The sequence below is a fragment of the Spironucleus salmonicida genome, chromosome 4, assembly GCF_000497125.1.
Source record: "Spironucleus salmonicida strain ATCC 50377 chromosome 4, whole genome shotgun sequence".
NCBI lineage: Eukaryota > Fornicata > Diplomonadida > Hexamitidae > Spironucleus > Spironucleus salmonicida.
The window spans coordinates 311,346-325,930 of record NC_090599.1 but is presented as its reverse complement, the minus strand read 5'-3'; the positions used below and the strand labels follow the sequence as shown (position 1 = coordinate 325,930).

Sequence of the window (14,585 nt, the reverse complement as noted above, 5' to 3'; positions counted from 1 at the left end):
GAGTGGAAACGAGCTTTAGAAGTAAAATAATAAATGTAAAATAATATATTAGATATATTATAAGTAAAAATGTCATTCTCTAATCATTCTAATTTGTTCAAGCTATAACTGTACACTTTTATTCTTCTGCTCCAATAAACCTAGAATACCCATAATATTCGTAATATTTGAGTTTACTTCTTATTACAATGCAACAGTTTAATTTTACATGGATGACCACATTTATTTTACATCATGTTCAAGATTATTAATTCTTACATCAAGTTCATCTTTTCCAATAGATTTAGACTCTAAATCGCTAATTTTTCTTTCTAACTTTTATAAAACTTAACTAAAATTTGTAAGAGCTTCATCATGAATACTAATAATATTATCTCTCAATTATTCTCTACTTGTTAGCGCATCATTTTTAGTTTATATTGCATTTGATAAGTGACTAACTTGCTCTACTCGGCGGGTAAGATCAGCATATTTGGTAGTAAATTCTTTTTATATTTAACTTTTTACTTCATTTTAGATATCAAACCCCTATTCCCTTATTGCTTATATTTCAATATTCAATGCTGTTATAGTGTCACATATTGATGGAATTTAATCTACTAATAGCATTTTATTTTCGTAGCTTTCTTAAGCCGTATTATTAGCATCTGATAAAAATGTATTCGATGTAGGAGCTCTTAAATGATTAGTTTGTAGAGTTCTAACATTAGATTTATTAATATTCGTATTTGTTAAATTACTAGCATTTGTATAAAGCCTAGTTCCTGAAGGATCAGTATCTTTCAGATTATTATATGCATTTTATGATAGCGTATTATAAATATGTGAATTTCTTTCTGTCTACTACATATCACCATTTTATCCTGCAACCTGTCTAGTTCTAATGTACATTTCTATAAAATTTAGAAAAGATAAATATTATTTAATTATATATTATATATTAATTTACAAATAAATGACTTGCAAATACAAACTTTTAGGATGTTAATTTATAGATTGTGACTAAGATTAACTTATAGAACACTAAAATTCCTGTGAGTATAAAATATTAATAGAAATTTATTTATCGGAAACAAAAATACCAATTAGCAGCCCAGTAACATCAGGATTTCATACGCCATAAACAGCTATACATACGTAAATTAACTATAAAGAGGAGCTATTAATTTAACTAAAAGATGAAATTTAATAGCTGAAGGAGGAAAATAGATCTTTAATTAATTCACTTTCTACAGTATCAAATTTATTATAGCAGAAATCTCTTGAGGCAGATACCCTCTAAAGCTAATAAAAACAAATATTATAGTAAAATAATAATGATTTAGAATAAAACATGCCCGAACTGCAGCTAACTAGTACTAATTAGTATTTTACTAATATACGCAACCAACCTCTTAATTATAACTAAATATTATAGGAAAGCAATCTAAGAAAAGAAAAAGCTAGATTACAGTTCTCTGCTTTATAGCAAACAAGCACTCAAATAAGGAATAAATAAATTTAGTTTAAGTGAATTTTATTATAGTATATATTATTTAATTTTTCTGAGTATAAAATGGATTGGTTACCATCTGTTCCTACTGATCTAGTGCTAGTAAAATATTTATAGCTAACATATCCAAATATTAGGATTTACTTAAATAATTCTACTCCAAACCTAATATTTTATCCTATATCATAGAATTGTAAGCTATCAGAAAATTAACCACCTTTCACGAAGTGTATAAATCCAGCAAGCTCGATACCAGTTGCTATACAAAATTTTTAAATTCAGTCGGAAGGTACACCTGATTCCAGAGCACTTGATTTCATTAGTTCGGTTAGACATCGGGAGGCTTGGAATTCTTCAGTAGATTTTAGAGAAGACCAATTACTTTATTGCTATTCTTCTATTTTCCGATCAAAATAGGAGTTAACCTGGGATGGATGGGTAGACTAGCTTTGGTCAGAGAAAAAAATATTCCTAGAGTAATAAAGAATACCATATATTGGTTACACTGTTGAGATAATTTGATTCACTATATTTAATAACCATTTAGGCGAACAGTTTACTTCCATTCCAAGTCATTCATATTTCTACATTATGATATATAAACTTCCTTATCAATGATTTGTATATTCTAATCCTTAATTAAACTCATTTGTTTGGGGTATTAATTAACTTATTGAACCTTATCTCTATAATTATGTTCAGTTATTTAATTTTTAGGCGTGTGACCTTACATATATCCACTTTATTTAATTAACCCTTCCCAAGAACTATCATCTGAATTCTAATTATTTTACAAATTAAGATCTGGAAATAGTGTGATCAAAGATTCGATTTGATTTTCTATAGGTACTTATTGTGTAAGCCGATATTAACCACATTAGTGAGGTTAAATAGCTTTAAAAAAATTAGGTGCTGAACTATTAATTTCCTGCAAACTATTTTCGTCTAAAATATCATTTAATATAAATTGCCTGCCATCACAACCACAAATACAGTTTTTATAATTATCACATCTGCAGTGATGTAGTTCAGCTGGCATGAAAAATTATTCCAACTATAGCGAGTAAATATCTAATTTATCTTATAAAATAAGATCACAGTTGTTACATGATGTATCATGTTAATTCTCTTAATTTACTAGATTAGTTTGTTTATCTTAATTGTAAATATATTTATCATCTTAATCTGTTTATACTGAAACAACTGAAATGGACTTATTAATATATTAACTTTAGGTTTATATATCTCCATTTTACCTCATAAAGCTATCTTTTTCAATAACTTAACCCAGCGATACTTCTGGATTATCGCATTTTTAGACAATCTCTCGTGGAGATACCGCTTCTTTCTAGAAACTAGCATCGCTTGAAATCTGTTTAATGGGCAGTTTAGCAGCTTCTCGATCAGTGGTTACGTTTTACTATTTATTTTAAGTAGATAATAATAAATTTTCTTTTTAAGCCCGTGGGTTGACTTATTTTTTGAGTAACTAATTCGTATTTTATGGTGTTTCATTTTTATTTTTACATGGAAGTTTTGGATTAGATTGCGATGTTTATCTTATAGGTTTTGCAGTTGGGCCCTCTCGGCTATGCACTAAATCTCCGATTAGGTGAGGAATAATATTCTTGTCATTTGTATAATCAGGAGCGATTTATTGAATTGCTAGATAGTTATTATTAAGCTATGCCATAGCTATTTAGGTGATAGTATCAATAGCCTACTTCTGCTTTTAAATTCTGGTAAGGATTTTTTGTTAATTTTGCATTTTTGATAATTAGATATTTATTATAGTATATAATATAAATAGAAGAGTGTATTGGAAATGTAAATAATTATTTATTTGTAAGTAAAAAATTAAATATGTGATAATAAAAAATAACAAATTGATAATTCTAATTATATAGTAAAAAATCATCTTGAAACCAATAGTTTGATAATTCATATTGGTATTTTTAATAAAATATCACATAAAAATTATTAATCAGGTTAGATTATTTCCTGTCTTTACATTCTTAGACAAGGATAAAATAAAGATTGAATATGCTCTTATCTAATAGAAAAGTAGTCTATAATATACTATTCAGCCTAAGATAGACATATTTAATAGTGTGACATGGTAGTAATAATTTGATTTTATATATCTAAAATACTTTATTCGAATACTTTCCAGGATTAGTGTCGCAAAATTTCTTTTGCTTCTCTCACAGTTTATTTTATTTCCTTTTTAATGTCTTTTTATTCGTTAAATGTTTTATTGTCAAGGATACTCTACAATTATCGCTATGTTTCTAACCGGTATCTTTAAAATTCATAACATGTATCATAATATTCGTCAGATAGTTATTTGTCCACTACATTTTTAATTTCTTGATGAATCGTGTCTATGCTGCTCATTAGTTCAGTTCCATCATCTTTTATGGAGTTTTGTATCTTTAACATCCCTAATTGACTGGCTAATTACATATTAAGTTTAATTATTTACTTTTGTGAAAAAATAATTGCTATTTAATCAATAAAAGTATTTGACAACATTGTTAATGTTCGTAAGGTGATTATACAATAATCTATATTTATTTATTAGAAGTAATACCTTGAGGAAGAATAACATACTAATATTATTATTTGCGCTTATTTTGGCGAAAAAACTAATTATCCGAATTAATATTATTATATAAATAAATATAAAACTCTTTTAATGACTGATTCTGAAATGGCAAAAAGTAGTAGAAAAGATACTCAGGTACAGATTTTATCAGAATAGTTTAGTGGATAATAACCATAGTTAGTTGATTTCAATAAGAGTTTCTCAGCTAAAATATCTGTTCAACCACCATAATAGTATTTATATCATGCAAAATACTCACCAGGATGTAAATTTTTATTTATCCTAAGTTTTAACTTTTTATGTATTGGTATTATTTTAGCAACATTAACAACATGCTCTGTTTTCATGTGTGGTTTGAGCCCCGAATCGCATATAATGACACTGAATACTTCTCCTGAGTTGATAAATGATGAAGGAATAGTTTTAGATAAGTCAATAACAGTAGAATCAATTCAGGATATTTTTAGTGAATTAAACAATACTGCATTTATGGAAAGCGAGGATTTATTATTGAGGTATAAGTAAGTACCTTATAGTTTTATACTAAATTATACTAAAGATTAGGGATAAATGTAGGGATTTACAATAAATTAGTCTAATCAGAACGGGTAGGTTGAATTTCGTTTTAGATAAACTGATAAAAGGCGCTCATTTATATAGCCTTCATTTTATAATTCTGGATATTGGTTTTAACAATTGATTACAAAGAATTATAGCTCGTTGGGTGCAAGTTCGCTAGTTAGTATTGGAACAACTATACGTAATACTTAATTTGATGTACCAATCATTTCAGATCCAAATTCTATATTTCCCATATATTTTATGAATTTAGATAGTTTTTCAATATTCAGAAACTCTAAATGCCATGCAGATTATTCAGTGGTGGTGAGAATTGGTTCAGCTTTCTAAATTCCACTTTTTTAGTTAAGATAGTATGAGGGTTAGATTTAATTTATAAGTGCTACATTTTCAGGGGTATTTGTTTCAGAAAAATCAAGTAGTTATAATATTGTATCAAGATCTCAAATAGATAGAATTTCAATAACACATGCTACAAATACAATTAGTGTTGATTAAAGTATAGTTACATTAGAGTTACCTAAAAAATCATCCCATAACATGATTACATATTATGGAATTGTTGGGTAATAAAAAAATAAGTTAACTTAGCTTAAAAGTATTTATACAACTGATATAAATAATAAAATCGAATTTAATATGGGTGGTGGATATCAATTTTCAGATTGTGGAAGTACTTTTTGCTCAGTATAATTAAATTCTAGCATATTTATAATTACTAATGGATGGACATGTGTATATGCAAATTCAAAAGTTACTTGTATGTGAGAATTTAATTTTTTTAAAAATTTATAAATAAATTTTCTAACATATTTAATAATTATACAATAATTTTTGTATACTTTATGAATTTATTAATACAAGAACAAATCCATTTATAATTTTGAATATTCATGAAGTAATATATATTTAGTATTAATGTTGTAGGCGATTAATAATTAATTATCTATATTTCTTTAACTTTATATAAATAGATAGTTATTACCTACTAAATTGATTCTAATACACTATTTATTGTTTTGTAAAATTAATTATACTCTATAATAAGGCAGATGTTTAAATATAATTTGATAGTCCCTGTTCATTTTGTTTGTATGACAAATTATAGATAAATTTATTATTTTATATCAATTATGAGTCTTATTATACATAATAGTTATGTTTTAAAGTTTTCACTTGCTTTTTATTGCTAAATCTTAACAAAAGAAAATCCAGGTTCGAAACTAGCATGTAATCTTTTATGCATAAAATTATATATTGAAATATGCAAGCATAAAGAAGATAAAAATTAATTTTATTGTTAGCTTACTAATGCCAAGTATCTTTTTCATAATTATATATAAATATAAATTATATAGAATTCCATAAAATGTCATCACCAGTATTTGATGACGGAATTGCAAAAAAAATAGCTGGAAAAGTGTTAAATTCTTTATTATTTGGAATTTGTATTTCGGATGACAGGAATTTCTCTACTAAGTCACATATTTTAGCTTCTATCGTAAATATTATATCAGCAATTATTTATATTGGGATTACGTTTTCTAAGATATTTTATGCTCAGTTAGTTGTCGCATTTATTGTTCCTATATTTTACTTCAGTATGTCGTTTATTGCTAAGGAGCGAGAAGCTTAAAAGATTTCCATGAAGTTATCATTTAAAGATGAGTTTTCAAACGCTCTTATGAGTTAAGTATAACCAATTTTTATTAAGATAGTTAATTTAGCTCTTAATATATCCTCATTTGTACTATTTTCTTGTTTCACGAACTTTTTTTAATTACCGGCATACTCTTCAATTTTCTTCACTTAACTTATTGTACCTTCTTTAAGAGGTATTGATACGTAAGTTGCCAAATTTACCCCAGTTAATGAATTAGAACCTTGTATTACGACATTTTTCTATACTGCGGCTTGGTGCCCAATTTCTATCGCATCACCATTAGTTGGTGCAATATTTATAATTGTAACTCCATTTTTATTATTTATTGGCATATTTCCTTAGTTTTAGGCAGCCATATTGTTTATATTTGAATTTATTACTAGAGTCGTTGGGATGTAAGCTATTGTCCCATCAGCATTTTATATTGGTACTGCAGTTTTGGTATCTATTTTTTCTTATAGTTAAATATTACCGATTGGTATTGTTTTTATATCCATTTGTAGTAATGGATGGAATAGAAGTTCGTTGCTATAAAACATTATACTGCTTGTTTCGTCATTAGTTCTTATTGTTGTATCTTTAATATTAAAGTTTTTAGATATCAAAATACCATAGTTTTGTTTACACTAATCTATATAAACAATATTAGATATTAAATATTTAAGTTTAATTATTGGTGGTGCTTTCTCATTATTAATATTACCATTAACTTTCTTATCTAGAATTGAAAATAGTAGATAAAATAATGGGAAGTTTGCTATAGTTATTGGAGTTTTTAGTATAATTCTATCTGTAATAACGTCTGTTCTAGTTTTTGTCGAATATATTAATAGTTTTTGTTTATAAAAGTCTTATTTTGAAAATATAGTATTAATGATTATTTTTACTCGTAGTATTGTTAATGGTTTATTTGACCCTTTAGGAAATATATGTGGTATGTTATTAGGGGGATGGCTTCCATTTATTATAAAAGGTTATTCATTTTTTGGATTGTCTATCGCTGGAGGTTCTTGGATATTCTATTCAATTAATAGATTAATATAAAGCTTTAAATATTTGCAAGTTTAATCATAGTTATGTTTTAAAGAGCCAAGGATCGGATGGTAATTAAAAATGTATAAGTTTCGGTATTTGCTATATTGCTATAATTGCATTATATTTCTAGTATGCTCTTTTTTAGATTTTCCATCATTACCAATAGGCGGTACCCCATTATTTATTATTTTCCATCCTCACCATATCGCATTTTTCAACTAGAGATGTTAATATAAAGATTGTAGATAATTTAATCCTGATATTGTATCTTCATTATAGGATGATAGTGTTGATAAATAGGATGATATATAATTGTACAATTCTACAGTTTCATCACTATTTGGTAAGTAAAACACAAAATTTTAGTAATAGTTAAGGAAAATTAATTTCTAGGAAGGTTATATGCCATAAGGAACAATTCAAGTATTAATGTCTGAAAAGAAAATGATATTTTTATTAAATACAGGCTCCGATATTTTAAGAATTCGACATAATTATTTAGTTTATGCATTGGAGACTAAGGAGACATCGTGTCATACGCTGGAGCGAACTTGTTTAGAAAGATATGTTGATTTTATTAAAGACAAAAGTAAAGCAAATGTTACTAATGTGGTAGGCGTAGCTAGTACAGTTCTATCTTCTTCAGTTTGTTATACAGATCCAATCCCACAGGTACTAGATCCACCGCGGCGTTAATTTGGCATTACTTTAGGGCAATAGAATGTAGAGTAAAAACATGTTCCTAAAACATCAGAAAATAGAGTGCCATAAAATGCACCATTGTTTACTAATCGTTGGCTAGTTAAGTATAAGGGAACAATTTCTACTGAAGATTTTAGTACAAATGATTATAGTTTATCTGGAGTTTTTACTTCTGAATTTTATAGAGAAGAACTTATAAGAATATTTGTAGGATTACTATATATCTCACTAACTTAATTGGATCAAAAGATCATTTAAGCGTTATCTATGTTATATTAATAATTATCATAATCTAGTTCTGGTCAGTTTGAGAATATTGAGGAGTCACTTAGATATTTTTTTGGTATGAATTTATCGCCAAAAATAAGTAATGCAGTTACAGGATTATGTTATTATTCAAATTTCACGTACACAAATATAGACGCAGATACAGATATACCAAATTTGTATCAGTCAATTTAGTACATTATTAAAAATGACATTGATAGACAATTATAACAAGAGATGTAAAAAGTTATACTTTCTTGCTTTAGAAATGCTGTATACTACTCATAACAACAAATTTTAATGGGAGATGATTTTGCATAAAGTTATGTTGAATTAGCGGAAATTAATGACGATTAGAAAGATATTTTGTTTTCTCATCCCAATGAACCGTAGTGGAACCACGCACTAAAATCTCAAAAGTATACAAAAATATACGCAGTCATGGCTGGTCCTCGCGTCCTGGAGTACTCATTTTAACATGTCAGCTGGGACGTTTTCCACCTTCCAAATTATTTTTACAAAATGATTTGGAGCTCAATCCAAACAGATCTGCTGGTTTTCGACGCCACCGACGACGAGCGATTTTCAGTGCAAAGCTTACCAGCTGCACTCAGGAATCTGTTTTGTGAGGCCGCCGGCTCTCCATTTGGCTACCCGCTGGTCGAGTACGGTCAAGGAATTATTTGAGTGAGCATTATTGTTTATTATGTATATTTACATATTTATTATATATAAAATATAATATATTTATATATACAATTTCACTGAAATGGACCTTTAAAAATTGCTCACGAAAGCGAAGCAGACGGGCGTACTGTCACTCAGGGACCAGAATTTGCCATCACTGCCTAGCGAAATTTACGACGCCGAGACCATCTCTGCGGGCGTTAGCTTTTACGAGGCCATGCCAATCAAGCGCCTGGAAATTGTAAATTCGCAGCTCAAAGCCATCGAGAGCGCGGAACTCGAGAAATTAGAGAACCTGGAAGCGCTGATTCTGTAGAAAAATCTCATCCAAATCTTCGCGCCGGCGGAGCTCCCTAGCCTCAAGCTGCTCGATCTTTCTGCGAACAAGCTGACGAGCTTTCCGGACATTTCAGGTTTTGGCCAGTTGAAAATTGTCGTTTTGTCCTCAAATCCGATCAAAACGCTCGAAATCAGCTCTGACAGCATCGTCACGCTGGAGCTCAATGCGTGCGCGCTGTCGACTTTGACGGTGGACTGCCCGAGCCTTATCGACCTGCAAATTGATGCTAATAAGCTTACGTCTTTGGACCTTCAAAATCTCACTAAATTGACTAAATTATCTGCAAAGCGCAATCTGCTTCATAGGCTTACGAACTACGAGGGCTGCGCTAATTTGGCTTCCGTAGATCTCGAAATGAATCGTTTTTCGTCAACTCCCCTTTCATGCGAACTTTTTTCGAATATATAATTATTATATAATTTAATATCGATAAACTTGAATAACAATTAACTTCGATCGACTCCAGAAAATCTCTTTTTAGCTTAAAATTTATAAATATTTTAGGCGAATGACAACGAAATTTCAAATATTTTGTTGCCAAAAGGTTGCTTTTGGACTGCCTCGAAATTAGAAATTTTGAGCCTTTCTTGCAACAACTTGCAAGAAATTCCTGGGGAAATCGGACTCCTGAATAACCTGAAACGGCTAATTTTAGTTGGAAATCCAATGCGCAAAATGAGTCGTATATCACAGGAGGCCAGTGTTCTAAAAGCGAAGGAATTTCTCGTTTCGAAGCTCCCACTGGATCATGCAATTTACAAAAAAGAGGTGGAGTTAGATGAAAAAAATAACGATAAGAACATTTAGCTATAAATCAACAATACTTAACTTGATACAATGACAAACTCTGGTGTGAAACTCATATTTTGCAACTAGAAGCTTCCAGGTTCACTATTTACTAGCAATGTAGAAAATATCGTGCTTCTGAAATTAGAAAAAATCATAGGTTTCAACCAGGACACTATGGACACGTTTTGTGAGCATTTAGGTCGGTTTTCGTAGTTAAAAGAGCTTGTATTACGCGGAATTTCAGATATCCCAGAAATAATTTTGGCCAGTGTTCCAAATCTGTAGAAAGTAGATTTATCACAAATGCGAAATTTATAATTTTTCTAGTGTGCAGATATGCCATAATTACAATATTTAACAGTATAGCAGTGTATTTTGGAGGATTTTGTCATGGACAGAATTGAAAATTTGGTATATTTGGATATTTAGCAAAACAAATTGTCCATTGTACCTCCAAGTGTATATAAACAAGAAAATATCTAGTTTTTGGATGTTTCGTAAAATTAAATTAAGGCAGTTTCGAAGCAGGTATTTCGGCTAAGGAAGCTGCAAAACCTAAATTTGGGCTAAAACTCGATTTAGTATCTTCCTAGTGAACTTGGACTGTTGGGACCTGCTGTAGAGCATTCGGATGCACGAACTAAGCTGTTTGCTGGCCGTCTGTAATAAGTTGGTGTCCAGGGGAACTATCTGGTGAGGCCGTCCAAAGCGGTGGCAGGGCGCGGCACGAAGGCCATTCTGCAGTACTTGCGGGAAGTGCTCGATTTTGAGCTTTTCATCGAGGAACTTAATTTATGATCTGAATTGTTTCACTTGTTAATATATTAACACATTATAGGATTTTATAGATAATAATAACTAATAAACATAACAGTTTATTATCAAGCCTTGGTGGTTTTGATAAATAATTAATATGTAATTTAGTGGTAGATTTGTACTAATAATGATGAGGAAAATAGAATAAATGTAATATTTGATAGTTTCTTAGATAATTAGGGTTAAACTGCCATCAATTATAAAAACATTGTTTGGAAAAGATTGTAATACTGAATATAATTATCATATATATCTTAATTTTTAATGTTAATAATTAGGTTACAAATAATATAAAAAATAACTAAATTACAATAAAAACTAAAAAACACATTAATTATGCTCATATCTAGTTAATGCTGTTTATTTATAACTGACAGTTATAAATGCAATTTTAAAAGTCTAAACCGATTCACTATGACGATATTGATGATACTTTCTAGTAAAGTAAAGCTTACTAAAAGAAAGCTAAAGTAAGATGCTATCGAAGTAGGATTCATCATAAAACCGATAAATTATGTATTAACGATATACCTTAGATTACAAATTATGAATAATTAATATGTAATTAGTTATATCATTCCAATCCATAATGCTACTCTACACAATATTAATAAAATAATAATGATCTAAATACATATATAAAACAATCTGCAGAACAGTTAGAAGTCCCAGGTTTATTTAAAATGCCTTCTTTCGTAGAATAAAATTACCATAAATTTAAGATCTTACCAAAAAAAAAGAATTACATATCATTTACAGACTTATTAGATATTGATGATCTGAAAGTACTGCCATAGTTATAGCCATACAAAGTTACAAAGACTGTAGATGAAGTATTGGCAAATAGGCGAAATAAAAAATACTTTATTTGAGTATTCTAATATAAGTGATAAAATATTTTCAATTATAACATATTTAACATCCAACTATGCATGCCACAACCCAACCTACTACAAAAGATGAAGTAAGCCACATAACAAATCCAGCTAAGCAAACATCACATTTATCTAATTTCGAAGAACCATAACATGAAATACAACAACAAAGACCACATCCAGCAAATAATGCTGTACAACCTCCAACACAACATTTACAGGAATCAAATTTTGGTGCTACACATTTACAATAAATATCGAAAACAGTCAAAGGTTGAGGTTATTAAACTTACTATACAAAAATAATCTATGGTTAAATAACTTAAGGATTAGATGAAACCTAATTGTGTTCTCCAATTTATTCCGGAAGCTATGGTAAATCAGGCATAACTGGTGCGTCTGACATTATTAGTTTATCAGGAAAGTTGCAATATTATTAATTAGATAATAATAGATAGAATTATAATAAAGAGAGTATATAAAATATATACTAAATACTAATATGATTATAGGATTTAATTAATGGGAATAGTGGTAGATGTTATTATCTGTTTATTTTTAGTGCTTTACTCTTTACCAGCATCCTATTATGCTTATTAGTAAGGAGATTACAGAGATTTATTACACTGGCTTTTATTTTGGATATTAACGACATTATTGCTTTCGATTTTCCATATACTACCTATTCATAGGTTACCTTTTTTATCATTGGGTTATTTAACTTTAATTGTAGCCATAGCTATATTCAGAGCTTAAGTTTTCAAGGTATTTACACAAAATGATGATATTGATGTTATCTAAAAGTAGCTTAGAAATCTGAAAAAACAAATTAGAAAAGAAAAAATAAAGTAATAAAATGTTTATAAAAATATTTTTAATGATTTTATAGATTTTATGAATGAGATATGATTATAGTATGATATATATTATTAGTTACTAAATAATGGAAAAACATAATAAACGCACTAATCTAGACATCCATTTAGCAGAAGTTTATTAATTTTTCTACAATGACAGTTTGCCAATAATAGAAACTTAAGCAATCTAAGATAGAATGGTTAATAGGGCCGCTGCTATACAAGATTTTGTTAATTCGCCACCTATTCCATTTGTATTACCAGTTTAAAAGTAACAACTAACACAATATTGTAACGACATTAATATAACTATAAAAGAGTTTTTGGATGCCAGTTAGTCGTCACTTTATTCTAAATCATAATAAGTAGCTATGGATTCTTAAGTAATTTTAGAAATATAAGATCAAGAAGTCAAGTCAAGTACATAGGACACGTCATACCCACATTGCACACGTTCTTAAAAGTAATTTTGGTCCGAAGAGTAAATATAAATGTTAAATGAGTTGAAATAATAAGATAGTAACCTATCATATAAAAATTTAGCAAGAATTTTAAATGATAAATTTGCAACAAATTTGAAGTCAAACTAAGTTCATTAACGTTGGTAAAGAGTTTAAAATCCAGAGATACATAAAGGTAAGTGGTCAGCTGATGAAGATGCTGCATTAGTAGAAGCAGTCAAGATAAATAAAAATCTTACATATTTGAGTAAATAATTACCACAACGGTCTTCTTTTCAGATCAAAAATAGATGCAACTGTTTAAATCTTAAAGTTAATTAGTGATTATTATGCTTATATTGACTTTATTATATATTAATTAATATATAATGATATTTATTATAATGTCGCACATAGCGATTATTTTGCAGGAAACGTCAATGGATATAGTAAAAGCATTAACAAAATTTCTATCAATATATTAAAATTCTAAACCTAATAATTTGTTTACTATTGCTTCGTTTTAAGAAAACTAATAACCATTTACTAACTACACTCTACCACTAAAACCAAAAATTGTGGATCGATACTCTATTTAAATGGCGTTATCATCAACTATCTAAGTTATATCAAAATCAATTTTTTAGTCTCTTTAGTTTTTAACCGTTTCTCCTGATACGTTTTAAAAACAAATTTTTATTTTCTCTTCGTAACCTCTGAATCCAACACCACTACTAACTGGCTGTGTATTTACAGCTTCATCACTTAAAATAAAGGTGTAAATTTTTTCTTCAAAATTAAATGATTCTCACTAAATAGCGCGTCTCTGTAAGGGTAGTTTCTAAGTAATTTAGAATGATGCTCTTGAACTCTAGATTCATGATGTTTTTACAGGCTAAGCGCGATCTAATTTTGATGTTTCTGGGTAGCAATTTTGTTGTGAAAAATGCTAGAAAAAATCTGTACTAGGTATATTTTGTAGTACATGTGCTAGCTAATTTTGTAAAGTATGTGGTGTTGTCTAATGTGGAAAATGTGGTGTTGTCTGGGAGTGAAATCTTATTTACTTTACAGGAGAACAGATTTGTAATGTTATCTGCATAATATAATGATAATGTGATCATAATAATAGTATTAATATTCATATAGAATAAGGTCAAAGACGATTATTTTATAATTAATTTCGCAAAGATATTAATATTATTTTTTTAATGTTGAATCAGGATGTAGTGTTTACTTAACATGGTAGATATATATGTGAATATAACTTAAACAAGAAGCATCATGACATTAAAATAACGGGTGCTATTTCAAAATTTTATGAGTTAAAATTATTTGAAATATATTTAATATTAAAAATCTTCAAATCTTCAAATTATTTAATTTTGAAAATCGAATCAATATTTTAAAATAATATGATAATAAAAATATAAAC

The 14,585-nt window shown here is 28.5% G+C and overlaps 13 protein-coding genes across 13 annotated transcripts; 8 read left to right on the top strand and 5 right to left on the bottom strand. All coding sequences in view use genetic code 6, as the record gives it.

The window, feature by feature from the left end:
• Positions 1 to 72: 72 nt before the first annotated feature.
• On the bottom strand, positions 73 to 891 carry SS50377_23605 (uncharacterized protein; the record flags this gene model as incomplete). The annotated part of the gene is made up of 1 exon (XM_067907469.1): positions 73 to 891. The coding sequence occupies one exon, from the start codon at positions 889 to 891 to the stop codon at positions 73 to 75; it is 819 nt and encodes a 272-aa protein (XP_067764443.1).
• Positions 892 to 955: 64 nt separating this feature from the next.
• On the top strand, positions 956 to 1,513 carry SS50377_23604 (uncharacterized protein; the record flags this gene model as incomplete). Its single annotated transcript, XM_067907468.1, has 1 exon — positions 956 to 1,513. The coding sequence occupies one exon, from the start codon at positions 956 to 958 to the stop codon at positions 1,511 to 1,513; it is 558 nt and encodes a 185-aa protein (XP_067764442.1).
• Positions 1,514 to 1,555: 42 nt separating this feature from the next.
• On the top strand, positions 1,556 to 2,014 carry SS50377_23603 (uncharacterized protein; the record flags this gene model as incomplete). Its single annotated transcript, XM_067907467.1, has 1 exon — positions 1,556 to 2,014. The coding sequence occupies one exon, from the start codon at positions 1,556 to 1,558 to the stop codon at positions 2,012 to 2,014; it is 459 nt and encodes a 152-aa protein (XP_067764441.1).
• A 1-nt stretch (position 2,015) lies between these two features.
• On the bottom strand, positions 2,016 to 3,260 carry SS50377_23602 (uncharacterized protein; the record flags this gene model as incomplete). Its single annotated transcript, XM_067907466.1, has 1 exon — positions 2,016 to 3,260. The coding sequence occupies one exon, from the start codon at positions 3,258 to 3,260 to the stop codon at positions 2,016 to 2,018; it is 1,245 nt and encodes a 414-aa protein (XP_067764440.1).
• A 173-nt stretch (positions 3,261 to 3,433) lies between these two features.
• On the bottom strand, positions 3,434 to 4,027 carry SS50377_23601 (uncharacterized protein; the record flags this gene model as incomplete). The annotated part of the gene is made up of 1 exon (XM_067907465.1): positions 3,434 to 4,027. The coding sequence occupies one exon, from the start codon at positions 4,025 to 4,027 to the stop codon at positions 3,434 to 3,436; it is 594 nt and encodes a 197-aa protein (XP_067764439.1).
• Positions 4,028 to 4,190: 163 nt separating this feature from the next.
• SS50377_23600 (uncharacterized protein) lies at positions 4,191 to 5,447 on the top strand (the record flags this gene model as incomplete). The annotated part of the gene is made up of 1 exon (XM_067907464.1): positions 4,191 to 5,447. The coding sequence occupies one exon, from the start codon at positions 4,191 to 4,193 to the stop codon at positions 5,445 to 5,447; it is 1,257 nt and encodes a 418-aa protein (XP_067764438.1).
• Positions 5,448 to 6,239: 792 nt separating this feature from the next.
• SS50377_23599 (uncharacterized protein) lies at positions 6,240 to 6,881 on the bottom strand (the record flags this gene model as incomplete). Its single annotated transcript, XM_067907463.1, has 1 exon — positions 6,240 to 6,881. One exon carries the CDS (start codon positions 6,879 to 6,881, stop codon positions 6,240 to 6,242), a length of 642 nt encoding a protein of 213 aa, XP_067764437.1.
• A 334-nt stretch (positions 6,882 to 7,215) lies between these two features.
• On the top strand, positions 7,216 to 9,033 carry SS50377_23598 (Pecanex and transmembrane domain-containing protein; the record flags this gene model as incomplete). Its single annotated transcript, XM_067907462.1, has 1 exon — positions 7,216 to 9,033. One exon carries the CDS (start codon positions 7,216 to 7,218, stop codon positions 9,031 to 9,033), a length of 1,818 nt encoding a protein of 605 aa, XP_067764436.1.
• An 82-nt stretch (positions 9,034 to 9,115) lies between these two features.
• On the top strand, positions 9,116 to 10,960 carry SS50377_23597 (Leucine-rich repeat protein; the record flags this gene model as incomplete). Its single annotated transcript, XM_067907461.1, has 1 exon — positions 9,116 to 10,960. The coding sequence occupies one exon, from the start codon at positions 9,116 to 9,118 to the stop codon at positions 10,958 to 10,960; it is 1,845 nt and encodes a 614-aa protein (XP_067764435.1).
• Positions 10,961 to 11,878: 918 nt separating this feature from the next.
• Positions 11,879 to 12,259, bottom strand: SS50377_23596 (Cysteine-rich membrane protein 2; the record flags this gene model as incomplete). The annotated part of the gene is made up of 1 exon (XM_067907460.1): positions 11,879 to 12,259. The coding sequence occupies one exon, from the start codon at positions 12,257 to 12,259 to the stop codon at positions 11,879 to 11,881; it is 381 nt and encodes a 126-aa protein (XP_067764434.1).
• Positions 12,260 to 12,375: 116 nt separating this feature from the next.
• SS50377_23595 (Transmembrane domain-containing protein) lies at positions 12,376 to 12,762 on the top strand (the record flags this gene model as incomplete). The annotated part of the gene is made up of 1 exon (XM_067907459.1): positions 12,376 to 12,762. One exon carries the CDS (start codon positions 12,376 to 12,378, stop codon positions 12,760 to 12,762), a length of 387 nt encoding a protein of 128 aa, XP_067764433.1.
• A 34-nt stretch (positions 12,763 to 12,796) lies between these two features.
• SS50377_23594 (Myb-like DNA-binding domain-containing protein) lies at positions 12,797 to 13,495 on the top strand (the record flags this gene model as incomplete). The annotated part of the gene is made up of 1 exon (XM_067907458.1): positions 12,797 to 13,495. One exon carries the CDS (start codon positions 12,797 to 12,799, stop codon positions 13,493 to 13,495), a length of 699 nt encoding a protein of 232 aa, XP_067764432.1.
• A 254-nt stretch (positions 13,496 to 13,749) lies between these two features.
• SS50377_23593 (uncharacterized protein) lies at positions 13,750 to 14,205 on the top strand (the record flags this gene model as incomplete). The annotated part of the gene is made up of 1 exon (XM_067907457.1): positions 13,750 to 14,205. The coding sequence occupies one exon, from the start codon at positions 13,750 to 13,752 to the stop codon at positions 14,203 to 14,205; it is 456 nt and encodes a 151-aa protein (XP_067764431.1).
• Positions 14,206 to 14,585: the final 380 nt, after the last annotated feature.